At 42.5% G+C, this 26,212-nt stretch overlaps 1 protein-coding gene across 6 annotated transcripts in view; it reads right to left on the reverse strand.

Moving 5' to 3' along the window:
* Positions 1-26,212, reverse strand: part of ablim3 (actin binding LIM protein family, member 3) — a 46,716-nt gene that overhangs the window by 5,380 nt on the left and 15,124 nt on the right. For 3 of the 6 annotated variants that reach the window (XR_013101324.1, XR_013101322.1, XM_004541118.3), the window contains exons 3-14: positions 16,515-16,698; positions 12,351-12,466; positions 9,041-9,167; positions 8,800-8,893; positions 6,374-6,461; positions 6,200-6,258; positions 5,970-6,041; positions 3,703-3,864; positions 2,720-2,749; positions 2,469-2,595; positions 1,797-1,892; positions 1,418-1,468 (exon numbers count right to left, since the gene is read on the reverse strand). Coding sequence is in view for 1 of the 6 variants with exons in the window: in XM_004541118.3 (XP_004541175.1) it covers positions 1,418-1,468; positions 1,797-1,892; positions 2,469-2,595; positions 2,720-2,749; positions 3,703-3,864; positions 5,970-6,041; positions 6,200-6,258; positions 6,374-6,461; positions 8,800-8,893; positions 9,041-9,167; positions 12,351-12,466; positions 16,515-16,698 (1,206 nt within the window). In the remaining 5 variants the exon portion in view is untranslated. The remainder of the gene's footprint in view (positions 1-1,417; positions 1,469-1,796; positions 1,893-2,468; positions 2,596-2,719; positions 2,750-3,702; positions 3,865-5,969; positions 6,042-6,199; positions 6,259-6,373; positions 6,462-8,799; positions 8,894-9,040; positions 9,168-12,350; positions 12,467-16,514; positions 16,699-26,212) is intronic. The other 3 variants (XR_013101328.1, XR_013101329.1, XR_013101326.1) reach the window with 2 other exon arrangements.

The following is a 26,212-nucleotide window of genomic DNA, read 5'->3' on the forward strand; positions in this document are numbered from 1 at the left end:
AAGTGGAGCAGAAGGTGGAGGGAAGTGAGTAAAAGTGATTGGATGCAATAAAAGAAAAAAAGAGGTGCAAAGATAAAGGGCAACATTATTGGAGCATCCAATGCGAGTGCTTTGCTACCCACACGGAAGGCATACATGTATATGACTGGGTGCTAACTGATTAGTACATAACTGGCATTTGGCGAACAAAGCAAATCTAAAGTACATGTATCTGCTGTGGCCTTGGGTTTACATGGGGTGTGTTTGGCGCTGACACAAGAGAACATGTTAATCAATGGCTATTCAGGAAGACATGAAGCACAGGGATCAATATCACTGATGTATGAGTTAAATGTCATTATTCAAACAAGGCGAGCTAACAAAGGCTGCCAATTACAGTACATGCTACTTTCTTAATCATGTGTAAAGGACTGCGCGAGGCAGCATCGTGACCAGTGATGTACTAATTTTTAGAACAGAGACACTGACGGGTGACGGGAGTCGACACGCTGCTCACTAACTAACCCCCACACACACACATACACGCACAGCACGGAAAAGCATGCGGGACAACAACAGAGATAAGACTGTCCTCAATCAAGAGGTCTTATGACTCTCAGCTGAAAAGGCCTTTAAAATGCAGTTTAATGAAAGAGACTCTGTTACTGATGCACACTACCCAGAAAGTTCAAGCGCATTTAATTGCTGGGCCTTGTGAAAAAAAAATCCCCCAAAAAACAGCATCTCGTGTTAACCACACCATCATGCTATCTGAACGTAATAAAGACTTTAAACAACAAGTCTATTTGTTTTCTAGAGCTGGAACACTTGTAACAAATGGTTTAAGCCCACATTAAAAAGAAAAAAAAGAAAAGGCAAGGCCGACAAATAAAAGAAGACTCCACAGCAAATCTAAAATTCTGTTACAAAACAGTTTTTCCAGTGCGCTTTGTTCCATTGTTCTGTTCTATTCTGGTGAACTGTGTTGTCCTCAGAGCCCTCTGTACTCAACGCTTCTCACGCCTGAGCAACCTTCACTTCATTCATGGCCCGTTCCAGCACTATTTGCCAACAAGAACCTGTCGGGAGCTGCGCGCGGTAGCAGGCATATTCATATGCTTGTGGCATGCACACTAAAACATCGCTCTTTTATATTCACTCAGTGCCGCTAATGCGAGAAGTCTGACTGATCCCCTTCCTCAACTTTGGAACGAGCCGCGCAAGTCAAAACTCTATCCCTTTTGTGCTTTTTCTAGCACTTCTAATCGTTGCTGTTTTTGTTTGTGCAGGCTTCGGTTTCACTGAACAGCTGGAACATCGACACTACTCGAAGCTGAATGGCGAGAGGCCGGTAAACACATCTACATCGGGTTAAACAAAGCATGACTAAAACTGACAGAAGGACAGGCAGGCTAAGGCAGGACTAACTGCACTGTACCCGTTCTCTTATAGATGGGAGGCTTCCTGTAGATGTTGGGATCCCCTGTGGCTGAGGAGAGAAAGAGGAGATGAAGACGTGAAACATGGAGGAGTAAAGGAGGAGAGGATGCGAACTACTGCCAGGCGAGGTAGGAGGGATGATTGTAAAGAAAAGTAAATATGCAGTATGAGGGGAAGAATATGCCAGATTGATTATGTGTTGTATAAATATACAACTTTCACATTTTCACACACGCTCACTCCTGAGGAACTTAATATGACCTTTTTTAAAGGACTTCCTTCAGTGAATAATGGCTGATGAAATCTTCTCTGTGAAGTGAAAAAAGAAATAAATAAATCTGAGAGTAGTGTGAATGTGAGGAGATGAGGAGTCCTACCTGGTACATGAAAATGTTTAGGGGGCTGGTTTGTGGTGGGTGTGCTTGGTCGCCCGTCTTGGCTATAATAAGGTGAACTCCTGCCACTCTCAGAGCCTGCAGCCAGCCATGGCCCAATCACAGCGAAGGAAACACGAGCATGAAGGAAGGCATCAGCACATGCAGATGAAAGCCAAACAACTCAAAAGTGTGTTTAAAATTACAAGGTGACACTCAGTAACCTTTCTACTTGTGTAACAACAAAGGTTATTGACTTATCAGCAGCATAGAGGGCTGTTTAGAACTGTAATTAGTAATTACAGCCTCAATGCACATGTGTAAGAGTTAAATGAAATGATAGCCAAGGAGCAACTGCAGCAAAGGTGACAGTCAAGCAGCTACTGTGGCAGATATTTGTCACCAGTACAAATATATTAGGGGCTATTTGTCTTAACTGGTAATGACAGATGGAAATGACAAACACTTTGATCTCTAGTAAAAGGAATAGTTTGACATTTTGCTTTTGTGCAACTAGTTGGACGACACATTTGAGTTTATTCATTGTCTTTATGCTAACTATGTGGCTACAACTTCTACAGGAGCTTCTAATTAAAAGATTATTACTTAGTTGTTATGTGACTTAATGAAGTTTCCAGCAGCTGGTTTCCAAACTTTCTAAAATAGACATCTTACCAGGGTAGCCATAGTGCTGTGGAGAGCGAGGCATGATGGGTGACATGCCTTGGCGACTATAAGTTGGTGAGTCGATGTAGCCGGGACTGGAGCACCGCCTTTGCTTTATATCTAGGCTGTTATAGTCCTAAAAGGGACAAACAAAGCAAGTCAGGTGAAAGACGAGCAAACAGACACACAGCTCACCGAAATGACAACAGCTCACTTGGGTGAACTTGTACTACATTCACTGCTACGTTCAGAGTGTTTACCTGAGAATAGGGAGAGAGAGTCCCAAGTGACTGCAGGGGAGACAGGAAAAGACAATTAAAGTTTCAAATTTTAACGAAATCAACTCATTCAGTTTCTTAGATAACCACTCTGAAGAAGAGGGGCTAAAGAAAAGAAAGTAAGAAAAAAGAAAATAGGGCTTCATGACTTTGTTTTCAGAATACAAATGTAGGAAACAAAAATGAGATTGTAGGACTAAAGTAAATAATTCTGAGAAAAATGTCAGGATGGAAAAAAAATTGTAAATTGTGATTTTTTTCTCAAGATGCTGAACTGAATCTGTGGCTGTAATCCTCTTCCATACCTCTTTCATAGATTTCAAAAGCTGACTGATTAAAACTTTATTGCTCAGTTTCCCAGACACGGAGTCTAGACTACTTTCAGTTTAATTTTTCTTTTATGTTTTTTCAAAGACCAGATTTAATCCATTGTCTGGGAAAGTGGCTATTTATCTTCTTTTTAGACTGCAAAATCCAAATGAGGGTTAGCATGCATTATTTCTTGGTTGAAGCTTGCAAGGTTTGCTGTTTAAAACCCAAACCGATCACCTGCAAGCTCTTTCTTCTTGAGAAGACAGATGTGAGAGTGGCATGAAATATAATCAAAATTTTAATCATGAAAACATAATTTCCTGTAAGTATGTTTACATTTAATTGCACATTTGCACTACAAATAACTGGCTGCTATGTAAAAAAAGGTCAAATGTTTTAAACAGTTCACTCATCCACAAAAGACAGTTTGATTGTTTTTCACCTTTAAAAGTACTTCTGTAAACATCACATCAGTCAAATACCAAACAAATATCAATAATTTCTGGGATTATTTTTCAAAAACAGAAAAAAAAAATCGAAAACTAACAAAATATGCCCAATCAAACTGCATGACACCGACTTTTGATCTTCCTGAAAACAGACGAGTGACGAGTGCAACGCTGTGTTTGACCTGGAGTGTGTGGCTGCAGTACCTCCCCATAGCTGTAAGTGTCTAGTCTGTCATCAGAGATGTATCTGTGGTACGGCTGGTATGAGGAGGATATGAGGTCTGGCTGTTGGACCTCATATATGGCTTTGACCTTTGGCAGGGCAGCTAGGTCCTTATAATCTAGGATCTCATTCTCCACTCTGGCCTGGAGAGAGGACACACATACACCCACCAAAAGACAGCGCTACAGCAACAAGACCCGACATCAACCACATGGACAATGAATGAGAACTTCACCAGTGATAGCAAGCAGATCGTGAAACAGTGAGAGCCGTAGAGGGGGGGCAGAGAAAACTTGATGAGGAACACACAGGTACAAACGAACACGCTGCAGGAGCTGACAGCACTATAAGCTGTTGACCTTCAGGATATCAGCATATGTCAGAGAGAAAGCAGAGGAAGCACAGACAGCAGGAGAGAGAAAGAGAGGGAGGAAGCGTGGAGACAGTATGGATGACAAGCGTGCTTACACTGCATTTCCCCCTCATCCATCACCTTAAACAGAAAGGTCATTGATTATGAGAAGAGAGCAGGGCAGGGCAGGGCTGAGCAAGGAGCAGTGACTCCTGCTTGCATGCAGATAACCCCTGACATGCTAATACTGCAGTGATATACAGCAACAATTCAGACAGCCAAAAAGGCAGGACTTACAAGTGCAACTGCTAAGCACTAAACAAAAAATAAGGCCTGGCTGACACTCTGATGTGGTTTTCAGCATAAACACTGCTCAAAAAACTTAAAGGAACACTTTGACAACACATTAGATTGGAGGGGGAGATCATGCTGGATATCTAAACCAACATGGACTCTGTAATGTGTTAGAAACGAAAGGATGCCACATCGTTTAATGGAAATGACAATTATCAATCTACAGAGGTCCGAATTCAAAGACGCCCTGAGAATCAAAGTTAAAAAATGATGCAACAGGCTAGTCCATTTTGATTAAATTATATTCCAGTAAGTCAAAGGGGCACTTAGTAGTTTGTATGGTTTGTATGTTGGGGCAGGCTGCTAATAACATGACAGATGGTGCCTGGAGGATCTCCTTGCAGATCTGGAAGGCACCATCAGGGCATCACTGAGCTCCTGGACAGTCTTTAGATCAGACATTCACGCCAGTGCCATGCTGCAGGTCATTTTGCAGCTTTGAAAGTGCTCATCCTGTTCCTCCTTGCACAAACCAGCAGATATCAGCCCTCCTGATGGGTTAAGGACCTTCTGTGGCCCTGTCCAGCTTTCCTACAGTAACTCTGTCCTGGAACTCGTCCATGCTCTTGAGACTGTGCTGGGAGACACAGCAAACTTTCTGGTACATATTGAGATGCAACCACTGTAGGGTCCAGAAATCGCCTCATGCTACCCCTAGTGGCACTGACCATAACCAAATGCAAAACAGTGAGAAAGCAGATGACAGAAAAAAATATCATTGTCCTCCAGCTGTAAAACCATGCCTGTTTTGAGGGTTGCCACTCTAGTTGTTAATTTCATTAACACTAAAGCAGCTAAAACTGATTACCAACCCCCTCTGATATTTAACTGAGCAGATCAATATCACAGAGGTTTAACTGACTTGATGCTACACTGCAATTAACAAGTGTTCCTTTAATTTTTTTACTTAGTGTATAATGAGTAGAGTGTTTTTTGGTCATTGAATATTGAAAATGAGCATGAAATATCCAGTCAGGTTGAAGACAGTGACACATTGTTTCCACAATTTTGCCATTTGATTTGAAATAAAACTGAAGAGAGAGATTCAGTAAAGGACCGACAAAGCTTTGCAAAAGGAGCAAACCCATTGTTTTGGCAGTTCTTAAGTTCCAGACTTCAGGCGGTCCTTGCAGCCAAAACAGTTTTTTGTCATTAAAGCATTAAAATAATCAGTTTATAAAATGCTTATATGAATTTGAACTTTTGAACCGCCCCCTGAAAACATGGGAATGTGTATAACAATAAATGAAGCAATGCAGTTCAACCCCTTGAGACTAAACGACAGGAGTTCAGTCGCACCGCAGTTGTTTTATTTCAAATCTAATGGGATGTCTGGCACATCAGCAGTGACAACAGAGGTTAAGGACACAGACAAAGTGAACAGGCCAAGGGAGCGAGCAGCCTCTCTTATTTTGTGCTTGACTGTTCAAGCCTAAGCATAGTGCTCGTGATTCTAGTGTAGCAAAGGTGCTTCAAGGGTAGGCTCGGTGGCAGTGTGGCAGCCAAAAGTGACTAAAAGCTGCAGAGTCACAGGTTACTTACACATATAACTCTACTAGGAGAGCCTATTGAGGAGCCCGGGGGAGAGATGGAGGCCTCGGACAGGCGTCTGTGCTGTGGGTTAGAATCAGACAAAGAGGGAGTTAATTCACATAGTGAGGAAGTTTCACTCTATATCTGTGGGCTTCTCTCTGTACCACTGTCAAATGCTCTTAGGACTGTTTCAACTAGTGCTCCGTAAACACAAAGACTGAATTGAAAGTCCAACTCACCCTGAGTCTCCTCTCTGCTCTCGCCGCTTGCTTGCATAACGGGTGCCACACCTCGCATCCTGAGGAGCAAGAGAAAGAGGGCAGTCACACAGTTGCTGGGTGTTCCCCGCATGCCGTGCGTTTTCTAAAATTGGTGAGCACAATCTAAAACATGCATATGTGTGACTACTCGACCTGTCAGGTACATTTCCTCGCCCTCTTTGAACATCATGTTGCAGCGGGCGCACCGAGCGCAGGTTGGATGGTAGTGTTTCCCTCCTGCCTGTGTGATGAGGAGAGGACGTGGCTGAACGTAAATCATCGCCACAAGGATTTTCACAGATTGAGGGCTAATCTAAAAATCGCACCCCGCCTAGCAGAGCAGGTCACTGTTTCCATATGTTTTTTATGCGCTTTATTTGGCCACCGGTAGCCTGAGAAAGTATTAGGAGACCAGTGGATTGCCTGAAGCTGTTTCATCAGCATGCTAGAAACCACCCATTCTCTCCCTATGACATAATTAGAGCAAAGATCCCCGTAGGTCAGTCACATGAGGAAGCATGTGTATGCATGTGTATGTACAATACAGAATCATGTAAGTGAAGGACATGTGAGTGTGAAATATGCCCTTGAACATGCAAGGTGCCTCGAGGGGATAAATCCAAGCACACGGCGCAGCTGAAATGGACACAGAAAAGTGATCACACTCCTGATGTTTCTCACATGCAACCCTGCGGGGCTGATGGCCGAGGCGTGGCCCCATCCCATCACCTCTGCCTTCCCTAAACGCACCATTCGAGAATTTCTATTTATAGAGGCACTGCAGACGAGGAGACCTGAACTGTGTCAGCTGAACTCCCACGGCATGCAAGTTAAAGTGGGTGTGTTTGTGTGCACGGTGAGGTACTTTATATCATTTCAAGCTGCACTGAATCTTCCTGGTGTTCATAAATCGCACGTTTTTACTGGATTTCCAAGAAATCGGTTGCACCTGATGAGCGAGCTCCCTCCAAGAACTCCCACTGTGCAGCAAGACGCTCAGCTGTTTCCGAGACACATCTTAACCGCGCTCCCTATCTGCTCAGGTTACTACGAAAGGGGGAGGATGCAGCACTTCTGTCTGTTTTCCAAGCAGTGGAGCGTTTACTATCGGTGGCCAAACGGTATCAGTTAAACAAATGCTGTTACCATCTCAAATGAGGAACCTCTGTGGTGGCACTAACAGGCTGCTAAATTTATTGCCAAACTGAGACATTAAGTGAAACATAAGAAAGACGGTTTTATGATCCTCCACCCTCCACTTTCCCCCTTTATGTCTCCCCTCCTCCATCTTCTATATAACTACTCATTAAACTAACAACCTTTGGCTGTGTTAAGTTAAAAGGAAGCGCTGCGCTGTGGGGAAAAAAAAGTCTAATTATCGACACAGATGCAGAGAGATTAATCCGAGTGTTTGACGTCGGACAGCATAAATGAAAACAATACTTTTAAACAGACGTCTGTGCGACTTATTGGTATCTGTCAATGTGCCAATAATCAGCTCCTAAGTTTTTCTTATCCTTAATGAACTGCATTTTGCATATGTAGGGCTACAAACCTCTGCATGAGACTTCCCCTGAGTCAGTCTCGATGCACGCTGCATCTTAAAGAAGTGCATCATTATGTGATCAGAAACTGACAGAAGACCGAATGCAAGCGAGCGCAGATACACATGTTCAGAGAACAAACGACACAGATGCAGTGGGAAAAGAAAGTGAGAGAGAGACTTGCAGCATGAAGGCTGACATGTCCCCATGTCTATAAATAGCCTAGAGAGGCTGACAGTCAGGAACAAAGCACTTTACACCAGCTATTCTGACAGGCGAAGGAGCAAAGGGACAACAAGACCCTGTATGTGCATGTGTGTGTTTGTGTGTGCGTCTGACAAAGTTTTACTACATCTGCTCCCTTTCCTCAAGTCCCCTCAGACGCAAGACGCCCACCAGAGACTCTTCCAAAACATTTAATTAGCATCTGCACTTTATCACTTTCATTATTTCCAGCCCTGCTCTCCTCATTACTCTCCCTTCACTTCTTTCTTAAGCCCAACTCCTAACTCTTTGCTGTAGATCCTTTGCTGCTGACTCCTGCAATCTCTTAAAAACTGCTTCACTCTGTGCTTTTTTAATCCCGCTTTCTGTGTCTCCCTCTGACATCACCCTTCACTTTTTAGCCTCTGATCTTTTTTTTTAACTCCCTTTTTGTCTCCCTTCTTTTCACAAAGTTGTGCCTCAGTCTAGTTTTTTTTTAACCTCCTCAGAGTGGAGGGTGGTTTGTGTTCTCTTTGACCTCAAGTAGAAACAGTCAATCTGCTCGGATGTTCTGTCGGGCGCGCTCGACGTGGTGCAGCTCAATTGGTTTCGGTTTAGTAAAGCTTCACAAAATGTTTTATCACCCCCTCAATCTTAAGTCGGTCACTCCCTGAAGCGCAGCGGGGCTTGGCTTAAACTCCGCAGAGGACGTGCAACGCGGCCGTTCAATTACGATAACGCTGATTACGCTCCGCGGTTCACTCCAATTTGGATTTCTGTGCTGCTGCTGCGGTGGGATCATCTAATGTTGACATCTGGTTCCGTTCTCACCTCCAAAACCCTTCCACTGATGTATCTGCTGCAGGTCTCACATTTCACCCCATACTGGGCGTGGTAATCTGCCTCACAGTATGGCACTCCATCCCTGCAACATAGAACATATAAAAGAAACTTGCTTGTAGAGTGTCAACGACACAATTTGCCTTGTCTTGGGGAAACGGCAGATAAAGAAGGACAGAGCAGTTGTTGGGCATTTTGTTTCTCTCTGTTTTCCTTCCCTTTACACACTCACTTGCTGATGTACTCTCCAGTGAGGACCATATTGCACGTCCGACATCTGAAGCAGCTGACGTGCCACTGTTTGTCAAGTGCCAGGAGAGACTGACCCTGCTTGATCTCGGCTCCACATCCAGCGCAGTCTGGAGAAAAAAAAGAAAAGGGAAAGGGAGGGAAAGAAAGAGGGACGCAGAGAGATAAGATGTTAAAATGTTGTGGAGTGGTAGAAATTGTAAGAGACAGAGAAAGGCAAAATGAGCCCAAGGACTAAGTGTACATCTTTAAGCACTTTCTGAGCTACTAAGTGCAGTTTTCATCACTGCCACCACCTTAAATAAAACCTACTGTGCTTTTTACACTCCCCTAAGAGGTCCAGGGGATGTGGGAAAGTAACAAAAAGTGTCCGGGTTAAAAAAAAAAAAGGAGACAGGGAGGCAAAATTGTTAAATTAAAAGTTTTTATTAAAATTTCTATCACTAGTTAAACTAAGAGATACGGGCAAGCCGATAAGTAAGGAATGCAACAAAAAGCAGGAGTTCATCACTAAACTGAAAAGTTCATGTAAATCAAAAAAGGGTAAATCAGCAAAGCACACACTCGTCTCCACAGACCACCACACACAGCTCACTAGCTGCACAACCAGCAAGGTTCTCTGATACCAAAGTTCACCTTTCTCTGGCCTGAAGTACATTAGCTTAATTGCTGATTATACAAGCATCGTTTTTGCCCTCAGAAAGATGCTTCAGCAGGTGTTACTGACCAACAGGAGCGTCGGGAGGCTTAAAAAAGGGTCAGCCCTCTGTTTGTTTGTACGAGATGGAGGCTTGGTTTTAGCTTAACCTTTTTGACCCGCTCTGTTACACAAGAGAGTAAGTCACTCTAGGGACCACTCCAGTCTGCTTCGTCAGCCAAGACAAATTGTGTTTTGTAGTGAAAAACTGCAGTGTACAGTGCAGGCTGGGTTTCTGGCGTCCAAATCAATCTTAAAAAGTGATTTAGTGGTGATTGTGCTGAGTGTAAAAGGGCTGGGATTTTAGTCCCAGACCGTTCTTCTACTGAGTCATTATACACTTCTGATTTCAGCCACTGGATGAAATAGGTATTAGATCATCTAAAATTACGTACCAATGTTTGTGATAAAGAGCAGCCGGCTATGGACGCATAAAAATGTACAATAAAGAATGCAGGAATGTTGCTGCTCACCACGGCTTTATCTGTGATGTCAAAGCAGTTTTTTAAATGGTAAATGGTATGGCTCTTCTTCACACAACTTGCCTTATTTAGCCATGCGCACCTGGCTCAGACCTTAAAATACATTCAGTTTTAATTTCATTTTTTATATATATAATTTGTTTTTTGGTGAACGTGTGTGAATACACACTTCTCAAAGTGCAGAAATAGCCCCAAAAAAACTTTTAAAAAAGTAACTGCTTATGACCCAAAACATATAGCCTCATCAATCATGTAAGGTGGTGTGTTTGTTATTGTGTGGGTAGTGTGAAAAGAAAATGAAAGGAGTAGGCGAGGGGGCTGATACGCAACAAAGGTGCCCAACAAAACTGGGGAAGTTGGATTCATGTCATACACACTAAGCTCTTACCCCACTGTAATATATCACGTTAAAATCTTGAATGAAATGAATTCGAATCCGCGGTTAATTACAGCACTGTGTAAAAAATCTTATGTCGCCCCTCATTTCTTTATATTTTGCTTCCACTGGTGTATGCATGTCCAGGTTGTACCCCGCCTCTCGCCCTATGACAGCTGGGATAGGCTCCAGCGCCCCCCGCGACCCTGAAAAGGATAAGCGGAAGCGAATGGATGGATGGATGGATGGATGGTGTATGCATGAGAAAACTTTAATAATTACTTAGCTCTGTTTTTTTTCTTTTTTTCCCTCTAAGAATTCTGCAAACTAAGCGTTTATTTACCTTCTTAAATATCCCGATCGTTATGCAAAATGAGGCAGTGCATTAGTGCGTGTGCCCTATTCCATCCACACACACTGCATCCTCATAAGACAGAGTGATGAACATGTACCTGGGGAGCTGTTCGATTTTTATTCTGCTGAATGGAGCAATTTGGGGAGGACTGTTGTTCACTGCCTATACGCCATCTGTTGTTACTGCACAGCCACTGAGCAGCAGACTGCTGTCTGTATGCTATGCTTAACAAATGATTCACTATCAGTCACTATCCTGCTGCTGTATCATAGTAATTTGTCATTTTAAATAACGAGAAGGAGAAAAATAACTTTACTAATAATCCCTCTGGGAAATTCCTGCATAACAGTTGTGGAGGATTTGCAGAAGGAGGAATTACGCATATCTGAATGAACTGAGGAAGGCGGAGCTCTCTGTGACCTTCGCTGAAATATTCTGTCATTATTAGGACTTTTTCTGAGTGGGCTACTCTTGCCAGCAGGATGACTGTGCAGACTGTGGGAGACTTCCAAGACAGAGCTTAAACACCAACTCCTCTCTGCTACTGCATGTAGATCATCCAGCTCTGGTACCAGGAATAAACCAACCATCTTAAAAAAAAACTTTAGTCTCTACTTCCTGTCATTCATCCTCAGATTTTATCATAGACTGTAAAATAAGATGGATGCAGGTGACATCACCTGTAGGTTTCGAAAGTTCTGTTATGAAGCATCTAGATGAGCGTTAACACCTTTGCCAGCTTGGTCTAACTGCTTGCTCAAACCATGACAAACCATTAGCCATTAGTGGTTTCCTACCACAGATAATCCTAAATTTTAAAACACAGTATGACTGAGATTAAAAAACAGACCACATTTTTTATTCAATCTGACTCGAAATGAGTGACTGACTCAGCAAGAGCTTGTTCACAAGACACAGTTCGTTAGGACTGGAAGTCTTTTTGTAGTTATAGCTATCGCCATCTGGTGCCCTTCAGATAGAATGTGAGATTAAAGCACTTTGACATTAACTTAATGAGTCTTTAAAACAGTCACAAACCCAACATCACTAAGGCTAGATTCATTTTTTATATGCAGTCAAAGATCTAGTAACACACATGGTAGCAGGCTCATGATTCCTGTTAATAAACAACTGTGAGCATGCAGTGAACAAAACCACTAAACCCTGTATGTTGGAAATTGGCAGGTGGATTATGTGTCTGTTTGTGTTGCATAATTCTCAGCTGGCAGATCAACGCGGCAGGTCACTCCGCTGATTTGACAGACACACGATTAGCTAAATGAGCAAAGTAGGCTTTGTGGACATGTCGCATTAGCTTTAGCGCACCGTAGCGCCTGCTGGCCCTAAACAGAACGGACAGAGCGGGGTGGGCGCTGGACTTACGGCTGGGCCCGTGGATCTTGATCGGTTCATTTGACTTGACAAGTGTGTGGGAGCACTGCTGGCACACGCAGTCCTTTCCACTGAACGTCACCCTGTCTCCGATTGGAAAGGGTTTACTGAGGAGGCAAAAAAAAAGACAGACAAGAGAATTAGAAAGCGGAGCACAATGGGCGTTAAAACGCCTGCAGTAATTCTGTGTTTACATCCAAGTCTACTGTATTCATTGAAATAACAAATGGGTGCTGGCAGAGACATGATTCGGTGATAGACAGGCCATAATCCTGCTGACACAAGCTGAATGCGGTCCGACATCCTCTATGAAACTGAAAATACATTTTCATTGCACAACAGTTTGCAAATGAAAATACATTTGCAAACTGTTGTGATGATGAGTTAATAGGATGCTGATTGTTACAGGAGCACCTGGCTGCTCTGTGATTAAAGAGGCGATAATGCGACAGGCTTCTGAAAGGAAAACTGGCTCTCTCAGTGAGAATAAAAACTTATTAGGGAGACTTTGTGGAGCGCATACTAATTTTAATTGCCTATTGCTCTCTCAGTCTAGCCATCCAGCTTGCCCTCCCTACACTGACGCCACCAGGTCACCATTTTCAAGGCTTCAAAGAAAGAAAGAAGAGCAAAAACATGTGCCTGCTGACAGGCGGAGAATATGACAACCAGGCAACACCAATGAAATCAAATTTGCCACATCACGATGCACTGTTTTGACTCGCTTTCCTCTCTTTTCAAAGGAGACAGATTGATTTCCTTATGACCAGGGACGATATGAGAATGAATGGGGAGCTAAAAGGCTTAGAGAAGGCTGTGTAAAAAACATAGATGGCAGTAATCCTTTTACTCCCCCACCGAGCCCTGGAGCCGGAGCCAAGACCCAGAGGGAGGCTTGAGTCTCCAGTAGAGGCCCCAGTCAGCACACATGAGTGCAGCACATCCATGTAGTCACTTAAAGGTGCTCAGACCATGTATAAAGTCTTCTCTCTCTGTGTGTCTTTGCTAACAACATATTCGAGACTTGCTCCTCTGTGCATTTATTTTATTCACAAAAGGGCACCATCCAAACATGAGAGCTGAGCTGCAGATACACAAATTATGCAACAAAAGCTATGGTAAACACAAGCTGCTGGAAAGTGATTTCACTAAGGCTTTATTTTGAATGTCACTCTTCGGCTGTTCCAGAGGTTAACTGCACATTTTAAAATTCAGACATGTGTCCATGCGAATATTTGTGTCCAGCTCCAAGCACGACAGACTAAATCTCTTCTACATGTCTGAACATAGCATTCACATTGTATAGTTCAGCAGAACGAAGCACCAGAAATGCTGTGATGGTGCAGAAAAGCATCTCCGTGCATTTGTGACCTTGTCTTTACCTGTGTGTTGCTCTCACTCCCTCAAGACACTCTTGCCTTGTCAGCCCTTTGCAGCGCTTTAAAAATTTACTCTGTTTACATATTTAATGCTTTCTTTTTCTTAACTGGCCAAAAAAGTAAAGCTATTTCTGGCTTTAGGGGTATGTCCTCTTGCTTTGATCACCACTGCGTTAAAAATACGTTCACGTGTAAAAGTGAAACTTGCATTCGGACTCCATTAAAGCTGAAGCAGTGATGACAAAGAAGTCAAAGTGGAATAATGATGAGGAGACAAAGGAAGAGAGGGCGATGTGGCTGATGATTAAAGAGCGCAAAGATTATTATTTGTGAATAATGCGAATGACGAAGAAGAAGCAAGAGCAAAGGAGGTGCGTCCAGAAGGAAGACAGGAGTGAAAGATGAGGGGAAGAAAGGACGTACAAGATGGAACAGTCAGCAATGTGACAGGGGGCAGACGGAGCACGAAAGAAGAGATTCACCCTTTGGCTTCTTGCTGTCTCTTCTAGTTTACTCCACATACACTGACAACACATACACACACATCACTGTCACTGCCAGCGCTGCTCCACTGCCTGTCTCTGTCCTGCTGGTATCATTTCAGTTTTTTGGAAGGGGGGGGGGGTTGTTTTTTGTCTTTTGCCCACAGCTGCTGGGTCAGAATGTGTGTTTATCAGGCAATGTCAAGCAGATACCCGACAACAATCTCTACTCTACTGGAAGACGATACTATAAGTAAGCTAAAAGGCTGCTCGCTTATTCACAAGGAGGCGCCACAGCAGGTAACTCTGCATGTTTGATTTGTCAGATTTTTTACGCCCTGATGCCCTTCCGAACGCAACCCCGCAAGGGATTTGTGTCTTCTCCCAGGATCCAAGCAGGGATCTTTCGCTTGTTAGGGGAATGTGTAAACCACTACAATATGATTTACTCTGGATACTGTTAGTAAAGATCCTTATAATGTAAACAACACATTAAAAACCAGTCAGCAAGTGAGAGGGTGCAAATGAGAGACAGGTTATCCCATATATGCAGCATGCTCTGAAGCGAAAGCGAGGGACACGGTTAAATAAAATAAAGAAAGGAGCCAACATTGATGCTGAGATTTCATTCTGAAGGAGCTTCACATGAACACTGATGGAGTTCATAGGAGAGATGACCTACTTTTACTAAACCTAAATGTGCGATACACCAGGTCAGCTTTCTATCTTTCCTACACTTGAGCTTTCCAACCACACATTTGCTGACATTCAGAAGATGAATCATGAGTTAATTATTAAATCCTCCATGAAAAAAGTCAGTCAATTAGCCAATTCTTGTTTTTAAAGATGCAACTTTTGCTGCGTCACTTCAGGTCTTGAGGCTGAAAATAGTGACTCATAGCCGAAAAGTAAAAAACAGTCATGCGTTTCTTATTCAGTGCCTCCACAATCTGTTTGCTATTTCCCGTCGTCTCTATCATGCTGTTCTCTAACAAATTACTAATGAAGTCTCACAGAATAGACTGAGAAAAGCACAGATACTCTAAAGAAGTCAACCGGCAGGTCTCACATATCTTTTGTGCAATACATAAAGCAGCATGCTGAGTGCATGCTGCAAATAGTAGCTACCAATAACAATATTATACTGTTTATTTGTTATAATCATACATATCCAATTCCAAGCTAATCCAAAATAACTAAGGTAACTGTTGCATAGGCAACTTTTAATCACATGAAATTTGTTTATTTATAAGGAACCCCATTAGCTTCCACAACAGTGGTTGGTAGTCTTCCTGGGGCCCAAGCCATCAAATACAATCAAATAAAATGTTACGCAATAAAGTCGATGGAAAATATCCACATAAGTGATAATACATTTTCTGTTTTGCAATAACTGGTTAACATTGCCTAGCAGATGAGGACAGCATTTTGCCGGTAATGAGCCAGACATTGTTATGTCATTTTGAATCGGTGGAAACCAAAGCAGAGCAAAAAGAGACTCTGTATCATCTTTACATCTTCCAAAGTGGCCAAATATAATATAATATAATATAATACAATATAATATAATATAATATAATATAATATAATATAATATAATATACATTTCTCAAGATAACTACAGCGCAACCTAGAGCACAATTTGGGTGAAGGGCCATTAGGTGATCACTGTGTCCATGTTTTGCCAAAAATACACTAATACTCTAGGAGGAGTGACAAATTGTGTGCAAATGATGAACGTGACCTTGACCTTGGGCAAACTGTGGGTGAAGGCCCCTTAAATGGTAAATGGCCTGTATTTGTATAGTGCTTTACTTAGTCCCTAAGGACCCCAAAGCGCTTTACACTACATTCAGTCATTCACACACACATTCACACACAGGTGATGGCAAGCTACATTGTAGCCACAGCTGCCCTGGGGCGCACTGACAGAGGCGAGGCTGCCGGGCCCTCCGACCACCACCAGTAGGCAACGGGTGAAGTGTCTTGCCCAAGGACACAACGACCGAGACTGTCGGAGCCGGGGCTCGAACCAGACACCTTCCGATTACAAGACAAATTGCCAACTCTTGAGCCACGATCGGTCAGATAAAATTCTGACCACTACTGTAGGACGACGAGCAATGACTTTTTGTGGACAGATGGACGGAAGTCATCAATCACTTGACCTAAAATTCATATTTCAGAATAAAGTTCTTGCGCTCTTCTTTAGTCTTTTGGGTGCACATAAACATCATCAGAATACATACTTGTATATAGTATTGTGTGTGTGTTTTGAGAAGGAATATACATACCTGCAAACACTGCAGACAAAGCACTTGGGGTGGTACGTGCGTCCCAGAGCAGAGACCACTTCTCCCGTGATGAAGGTGTCACAGCGGTCACAGCGTGTACCATACAAACGCTGATAGTCTGCTGTACAGATGTATTCGCCCTTCTTCTGGAAGAAGCCAGATTGTGCTAAATCACAGTTACACACTGTGGACAGAATGGTGAGAGACAGGAAAAGTGGGCCATTGGAAACAGTAAGGCATACAAAACAGAATTCTATATGTCTGTTTTTATTTCTATTTTTGGTTTTCCGCTTTAAGAGAACACATTTTTCTTTATCTGTCATCTGCTCTTTTTCTCTGTTTTGTTCCTCTACCAACACATGTTTTTTTTCAGTCAGCACGTTTTTCATTCAGTCTGAGCGCCCTCCTTTTTTACCTGTTTGTGTGTGTATACGTGTGCTTGGTTGTGCTGTGTGTGTCTGTTTGTCTTCACACACGGCTGCTAGGGAAGTTATTCAGTTCCAGACAGTGGTGAGCCAATTTGCAGTGATGGGAATATAATTATATAATCAGTGGAAAAGTCATTTTGTGCTAAACAATGTGAAGAAGGAGACAAAACAACAAACCACAAGCTCCCAACATCATCAGGACATCCACTACGGTCTCATTACATTTCACTGGAGAAGACATCAACATTTCTTGCTGTGTATGCACAAGGTAAGTGCTCAGTTTGTGTATGTGTTTCTATATATTGTGGATCCTAAGCAGACAGTACGTGCTACAGCCCTTTGCTGTGTAACTGAGAGGGAATTCCAGTGGGTGTAACAATATAGCCAAGAGGCATTTTCACAGATCAGCGGCCGGCGTGGTCTCTAGTTTCTTCCTATGCAGTTAACCAACAGAAAAGGCTGACAATTACTGGAACATCTGACTGAAAAAACTATTATTACCTGATACATATTGCACTAATAAAGGTCATTAGAGAGGTACTTGTATAAACATTTTGGGTTTCTTTTATTGTTTTAGCCAAATGAGAAATTCTTGAAACCAACATAAAGAGTATTTAAACCTTTGCCAATGCTGAACTTCACCCTCTCTTTCGGCATTATAGCTTTGACCCAGTAATTACTCATTTGCTGACACGGGCACTGTAATTAGACTTCTGTATAGTATACAATTATCATGTAACATAGCAGCAACCACTATAACAGTTCAGATGGCAAAGCTTCAGATGGAGCCAGCCATCATTCTTATCTAAACACTTCTCACTAAACATTGGTCTAATATCAAATAGGGGTCTTTTTTCTACATTCATAACAAAACCTGAATCGAAACCTGATGTTTTTTTCCCCACATTTCAGTGTGAACACATGTCCATACACATCAGACTGAACTCAAAATGTCAGTTTGCATGTTTAAGGTTGGTAATGTCACAAACCATAATTTAATTCTAGTTGAATTTCATGCTTCAGGCTGTTTGTAGAAGTCTTTCCTTGCTGCTTTATAGGCTCCCTTACAGAATCCATATGTGTATCCCCAAAGCAAGTGAGTTGTGTGCTTATATGCACATAGCAAAGGAGTGGTAACTTAATTCATTATTCATAACAATTGATTATTTCTGACTCAGAGACTCAGTGTACAATCTGTGTTTTTCTATATCTTAGACCTTTACAGTCATGTGAAAAAGAAAGTGACTTTATGCAGTTCTGTGCATAACGGAAAAACTAAGTAAACCATTACTGCTTCTACAGGCCTCAAGAGGTTAAGTATCACCAGATTTCTTCTATATGCACTTGAATAGGTGATCATATATCAAGTGTGACCTCCTCTATGAAACCAGAAGTTGTGACAGTTTGCTGTTTAGGAGCATTCAGATGTGTCTTAACACAATCCCTAAATCTTCCCATCGAGAGGTCAGACTTTGGAATGCTCAGTGGAACTGGAAAAAACAAAAGCGCTACATCTCAGACTTTACAGACCTCAGTTAGCATTTTAGATCTTAAGTTTCATGACAGTACAATTTGGACCTGGGCACACAGCCGTTACTGAGCTAATCATGAACTCCTCTTTATGCCAAAGTATTCTAGACTCAAATGTGAGGCCATCTGTCCTATAGCTGAAGCTTTACTGAAACTGGATCATGCAACAGGACAGTGATTCCCAAGCACAGCAGAAAATCTACAACAGACCACCTGAAAATGAAAGAAACAAGGTGCTACAGTGGCACAGTCAAAGTCTAGACCTCAATGCTGTGGTGCATAAACAAACAACTGCAAACCTCAATGAACTGAAGCATTGTTGTGAAGAAGAGGGGGCCAAAATTCCTCCAAAACAACAATTATTCCAAGTGCTAAAAGTGGTTCTACAAGATACTAAATCATGACGTGTAGTTAATTTTCACAGGAGTGCATAGAGTCCCGTGAAAGTAGCTAATAACATGTAGCAGCAGTTAGAAAATAAACAAAACCCATCCTCCAGGACGTTAAGTGACTGTTAAATTATCACTACACCTAGACAGAATATTCAGTGTTTATGATGTCAGGAAATTATGTATTAAAAACTATATCAACACCATAAGCAGTAGGTCTGAGCTGGTAAGTATTAATAAACTCTTTTTGACATGATATTGTTATGGTGCTTGTTCCATGTGGAAACATCACCTGCTGAACACAGAGACTCTTTCATAAATGACCTCCAAAAGACAGGTGAACTTGTGGTGTTGTTGGACCAGAGCAGACTCTGTGCAGAAATAAATCACATGTCCCTGGTGAAGCAGGAGGTCTTGCAAGCAATGGTCAGTGAGTTAGAAACACATCCAGCATTTGCCTCCCATGTTTCTAAATTTGAACTCCAGTGTGTGTGTTTCTGTGTGTGTTTAATTTTCACTCAGATGTTTTAATCAGCCGATGATGGAGCGGTGGCCTACCCAAGATGTACCCTTTGTCCTATGACAGCTGGAATAAGCTACAGCCTCCCACCACGACCCTGACCTCAATAACTGTGAAAAAAAAATAATGCATTGAAATATGAATGCCATGATGTTATTTTGTGAAACTCTGGATGCATGAGAAACTCCTGTGTTTCTACACTGAAGCCAAACCACTGACTATCATCATCATATGTAAAGGAAATATAAGCTTTAGGGAAAATCAGTAGGTTAACAGTATCAGGTTAACTGCTGCTAAATGACTGCCACAGTAAATAAATATCTTCATTTACCAAGGCATCACTCTTCTTACGATGGAATGAATCACCTTCAATACCAATAACTTACTGATGTAAAATGGATTTATACTGGCCACATACTACAGACTGCTCTAGGCAGTACTTGGCTCCCTACAGCCGCCCAGTTTTCAATTTTTGTTGGCAGGCTGAGAGTTCACAGACATGCAGACATACACATAAACCCTTCAAAGGGGCTCATTTAATCTCAAGCTGTTTATGAGTGGAGCACATTGACTTAATGGTGTAATAAAAGATCAATGGGCCCTCACTTAAAAACAAAACAATCTCCCTCAGGAGGATGGAGACACATAAATCCATCCCCGATGAGGTGGCACACTGCGTATGCAGAGATAGCATGACAGAACTGGACAGCGTGCACACTGAGATGCGATCGCAGCAGATCTTTATCATTTTGACAGGTCATTGGCATTGAGGCACAGTGGGTGCAGATTTGCAGTAGAGGAGCATAAGAAGATCCATAAGGAGATCCACAGCTCTCAGATATAAAATAGCTTGTTTATATAAATGTGTGTGTGTGCCTGCGCCAACCACATTTCCAGAACCACTGAACAATGGCACATAGCTTCAAAAAGTGCCTCGACTGCATTTTGAGCCAGACTTACTAAGGCTCTTACCAGAAACCCAAATCACAGGCTATCCAGTTCCTTTACGGAAAAAAGGGAATGAGAGGGTAAATATTTCCACTCTATTAATGTTTTCACCATGGAAAAAAAAATCATTGTGTCTTGAAATGCCAATCACTTAATAAAAACAATGTTTTCATCTTCTCAAACTAAATTGAAGTCAATGACTGGATTCATTTCGTCTGGTTCTCGCTTGCCTCTCTCTTTTCCTTTTCCTCAGTCTCTCCACCCTCGTTCTCAAAATGATTTGCTTTTCAGTCTTGGCCCAGATTGATTTCTAAATAAGTGAAATCTGCTCAATTAGCCTAATGCACTGTATATATAAGCATATGGATGCTGGATCGAACCACAGCCAGCTGAACTGATCAGCTCAGCCTGGATTGGACGGGAGAGATGTGTGGTTCACCTGTTGGCTTATCGCGCTGTTTTCTTCAGGCGATAAGCCGGTTGCATTGCAAAGGACTTCCCCCCTTACCCAGTTGCCAGGAGGATATAAACCTTCCACGGTTGCCCTAGAGACAGCTAGGTCCCAGTTTGAGTGATGAGGTGGTGGTGGTACTGGTGGTAACTCATTCGGAGAAGCTTTAGTTGAACGGGAAGCTGTAAATACCAAACCTCGTCTTTCATAATCTGATGATCTGTAGCCAGGTTCTCTGTTACTGTAATTGTGACATAAAGGATTATACCATGTTCTGATTTATATAGTTCTAACCTAAACAAACAACCTTTAGCAGACATTAATGATGAAATGAGAATTTTTGCAGCTACTCTTTTTATTGGATTTAAAGACTTTCCACAATATTTCTGTAACTACAAACATGCCTATTACTACGAATCAATCATTACATCAGATCAAACTACAAGTATTGCTTGTTTGCTTTAACAGGGTAATCACTTTGTAATGTGCACCTGAGTGAGTAACCAAAAGAAAATTACACTTTTTAGATATTTGAAAAAAAAAAGTGCCATTCATAACACTTTCCTAAAAAGCTTTCCACTTTTACAAGCCTACTCAGAAGGAGTCCTTCTACTTTCCAAGTACTCCCAATTCAACTGTGACCATCAAGCATATTTTCTAAGCTCATCCCTCAGAATTTTAGGTGCCAGCACAGTGGGTGGAGTTGGGAGTGAATCCGGTGTCTCTGCTGCTGCTGCACAGTTGTGGCCCAGCTTGGCTTTAAGAAGAAAGATTTTGGTTAGAGCCACACAACCAGCACCACATGGGTGCGGGCACACACCCATAAAAACAAGAGCCCAGCACAACTGACTGAAAACTTTTCTGGTCTGCTTTAATATCCTCTGAATAGACCGTGAGGATTTTTACTGTGCACGTCCCACATCGATGTGCACAACTCAAAAGGCAATAAAAAGACTGTTTTGTTTGTTTGTGTAAGAAATGTGTATTATTCCGTGGAGACGTGGAGATTTATTGTCATTTAAATGCCTAAATAAAGACGAGCTTTGCAGAACCAAATTAGATCAAACACTTAATTTCATTTATTTGCTTGTTTTATGCTCTCTCCCTGAATGACATGCTAATGAGGGAAACCAAAGGATGACGCTTGTCTTCTTGATGTATTTCATTCTGGGGCCGTGCAGGAAGCATCTAGAGATTATAAGTCTCCTTATTAGAGGTTAACATGTAGGCTGGTGTCTGCAGCTGTGGTCATTATAACAGCACTGATTAGGCATCCACGGGGGGTCTGCCTGATTGGGTATTTATCTCCAGCCAACAGACGCAATTAAAATTCCCTTCTGAAAGTCAGCCCAAAACGGAACTCTAAAATAGTCCGTCACCTCCTTAAACCCCCCCCCATTTCTCCCCTTCTCTGTCTGTGACTTTCCGTTTCAAGACTGCTTCCAAATTTTTGTGGCTCTGAGCACAAAGTCTCCGCTTTATCTCAATTTGCACCCTCTCTTCTCACCACTACAGAGCTGTACCTCAACACAACCTCGCCTTTTTTTTTACAGTGTTCCTTCCCTTGCTCTGTCTGTCACTGTAACTTTTTCCCACTGCTTATTACGCCACACTTAGATTTTCATAATGTGCTATTAAGTGAATCGACATGCTTTTGCAGTACCGTAAAGTAGCCTCGCGGCACATTTTAATTGCTGTCAGCATTGTGCTAATTTCCCAACCTTTTGCAGGAAAATACAGGCAGTCACAGATAGTTTAGCAAAGGGACATTTAGTAGTGGGGCAGTGACAAGTTTCATTAGAGAAAGAACTTCAGACGCACATCTGTGGTACCAACATGGGGCCCTCGCTGCCCTCTCCCTGTCCCCCCGGATCTGAGGCTCTCTGACAGGAGGGAACACTTCAAGAGTAAATAATGCGTTTTCTCAAGTTGTGCCAAATCGTGGGGCGCTGGAAGAAGGGGTCAGACAAACAGGAAGAGGAGACAGACAAAAGGCACACTAGCAGCTCTGTGAGGCACTGCGCTTCAATCTCAATACTCTTAAGAGGCGTACAGTTGATATGCAGGTAATGTAGGTTGAGCTTTTGCACATACTTTACAGTGCATGCAGTTTAATTTAATGTATTAGCATGCTAAAGCTCACTACTTAGCAATATGCATACAAGTGAACTGATGACAGCATGAATTCATTGTCTATGAAGAATTTGTACATCCATACCAAATTTGTGACAATTAATCAGGTGAATTCAGTAAATAACTAAACTTCTGATCCATATCAAGAGATGTAGTAAGGTTCAACCATCCAGTAGTTTTTGGGACATTTTTGTCTGGACCAACTGGACAGTGCTGCCACCCCTTGAGCTCTGATTCAAGCACGTCTAAAGGAAAACGGCAATAGAAGATAGACGGAGATGTTTTTATAGGAAAGGGCAAGAGAAGGAGGAGGCGGGTGGACAGCTAAAGGCTAAAGCAGAGAGAAAGCATGCATGAGTGGCAGGGCTTCCCTCATATTTGGCTGCTGTAGTTGATGGAGACAGATGGTAGCCCAGTGGAGTCTCTTCATACCAGCAGACTGAGGCCTTCAGCTTTTAACCCTAAGAGAGCTGATGAGAGATTCTGAGGGGAAGGGAAAACAAGACATGAACGAGATCACAGACACACAGAGACAGCCAGACGGCTACAGATGACGCTTTGAAATAAGCCCTAAACATGCTCCATTTGTCGGTATGTCCGAATGCGCTTGTCTAACACGGCTTCTTCTTTACAATCAAGAAAAGACTCCTTCTCTGAAGAAGACACTTGCACACCTAGGAAGCTGCACCTCACTGTTCCAAGCAAGCACACACAGACACACCTAGAGGAAACAAAAAGGTTCTCAGTATGTGAAAGCCATGTTCGTATGAGAAACGAACAGAGGTATAATGCCTGCCATCTAAACCGAATCCAGAGTCGTAAGGGAAAAGCGCCACTTCCTGCCACACTCCCTTCTCCCTCCGCCAGAATCTCTCCCTAGCAACCATGCATTGGCGTGGTGATTGGACCGGCGTACCAGCGGTTGCTATAGCTACAGGAAGCTCCCCTTTCCTGTAACCCCCTCGTTTTTTTGTGTGGTTTTTTGTGCTTTTTCTGTGTCTGTCTTTCTGTTTCTCCTCATAACCTTGCTGTCTTTATTTCTCTCTTTGTTTTTTTTATATTCTACTCCCCACTGTACTTCTCTCCATTACAGTCTCTCCCCTTGCCTTCAGAGAGCAGTGGCAGTACAGTACAGTAGGCTGATGTTAATATGATGGTGGCTGATGGCTTCCAAAGGGAGGCTGGATTGACTGAGACAGATCTGCAGAGAAAGAGCCAAAGATGCTGCTACTTTATAAAAGCCCCGGTGAGAATATCAGCCAGAAAGGGTGCATTAGCAGAGCAGTCAAGTATTTATCTGACCTGTCTGAATAAATCTTGTATTCCCCTCAGCGCTGTTTTATGAGAGAAATCTGCTTTGTCTCAGAAAATAAATAACTACCGGGAGCAGGTTTGCAGTTTATGTGCAAAGGTGTCTGTGTTTGCATCTGTCTCCTGCTCTGTTTAGATATTTGCTTCTCTGTGTCTGTGTTCTTTGTTAGTCTGTGAGCTGGCTGCATAGGAAGCAAGCACCTTGATTTATGTTTGAGTTAGCCTTATGCTTGTGACACTGACAGGCTCCCTCTGTTTTTGCTGGAATCTAAGAGTGCCAATTATGCTTTGGGTAAATGTGGTCACTATGTCACTGAACCAGTATGCACTAGTCAGCCCATATAGCAGTAATAGAACACTCCATCGTTACACACTATAGCTGCTGACAAGCGCTACAGGATGCATGTATTCAGGGGCTGTTTAATCATTCTGTGAGCTGGCTTCTGTCTTCAGCGTTTTCCATACTTCTTCTTCTTTTTTTGTCTTGATATTTTCCAGCTGATTGCGTGGCTGCTTTTTCATGCCATAATCAGCTGCGGTATAATGGGTTCAAATGAGATGATTAGTGATCTGTTCCTCCTCTAACTAATGCATGAGAGATGAATTATGGTAATGTAGCATGCAGAAGGTTCATAAGTGTGGGCAAAGATAGAGGGAGAATGAAATGATAAATGATGTGGCTGTATGTCCATATGTGTTTTTACATGCTAAGAGAATGTGGGAGACAGTAACTGAGAGTGTCAGACTTTTTAAGACTGAATGATCAGGAGCTATTCAGTGGGGCATAGTCAGCCCTTTTGAGGAGAAAAGGGGGCTGGATGCAATACAGACAGAAAAGGAGAAGTAGGAAAAACAGGAGGGAGATTTTTTGTCATAGTTTCACAGTGAAGATGAAGGAAATGGTCAAGGTCAATAACCTGCGCACTCATTCTGATTTCTAAAAAGAGAAAAAAAAAGGCCAGGAAAGCGCAAAATCAAATGATGAAACACATCCCGGTCTCAAAGTTCATAACCAGGAGTGATAGATAAAGATATTGGCTGCCGGGCAGTGAATTTTCACTACGGTGTGTTGGCATAATACAGTTTAGCCATTAGCCTCCAAATTGCACACACCGCTTGCCAATGTCATCCTGCCCCGAGATGAGAAATTGATTTCATGCTTGAGTGACTGTCATGAGGAAAAAGAAGAAGATGGAGAAAGCAAAAGAGAGAGAGAGAAGAAGAATCAGAAAAAACACATGACAGAGATGGACAGACACGGGAAAAATCCTACCAATGCATTCAGGACATTTTTACACTCTCGAAAAATATACAGAGAACAAACTAAAAGCCAAAGTCAATGCAGACAAAAGGGGAAAGATGGAGTTTGCGAAGTTCAACGGAACATGGAACATGTTTGTGTGTGAGGGGGATTTACACACTGAACAATAAAAGCTTTAGAAAACTGCTGGGTGTGCAGCAGTCCATACGGGAGAGCATATTATGGGCAGGTTTGTGTCAGAGCCTGGCCACACAATAGTCCCCCATTGCCTCATGGGAGCAGGAGAACTGTCTGGAACACGAAGGGAGAGATTTGTCAGATAGGTGTAGGCTAAGATGATGCGATCAGTGACAGCTTTCCATTAGCATCGTGCTGCTACGAGTGTGAAGAAAAGGAAGAAAAGAAAGTGAGAATCAGACTGGCATTATACTAGTGATGATGTAATGTTTAGGCGACACAAACGACCCCCCATCCCCCCTCTTTTTCTCTTTTCTGCTCGGTTTCGGTGCTCTGCCCCCCTTTTTCTCTGGGGCACAGAACAGAGCCTTTCGATTGGTTAATAGGACCATAGAGATGCTGAGAATATCCACCAACCAGGGCCCGGGTGCCCCTTCACATCGTTACCACAGCAACCCCACACAACCACAGTGAGCGTGCACACATGTATACAGTAGACGTGCGTGCTTATAAACACGACTGCATGTGTGCACAATAAGCTTTTTTTGGT

The sequence above is a fragment of the Maylandia zebra genome, linkage group LG2 (assembly GCF_041146795.1).
Source record: "Maylandia zebra isolate NMK-2024a linkage group LG2, Mzebra_GT3a, whole genome shotgun sequence".
Taxonomy (NCBI): Eukaryota; Metazoa; Chordata; class Actinopteri; order Cichliformes; family Cichlidae; genus Maylandia; species Maylandia zebra.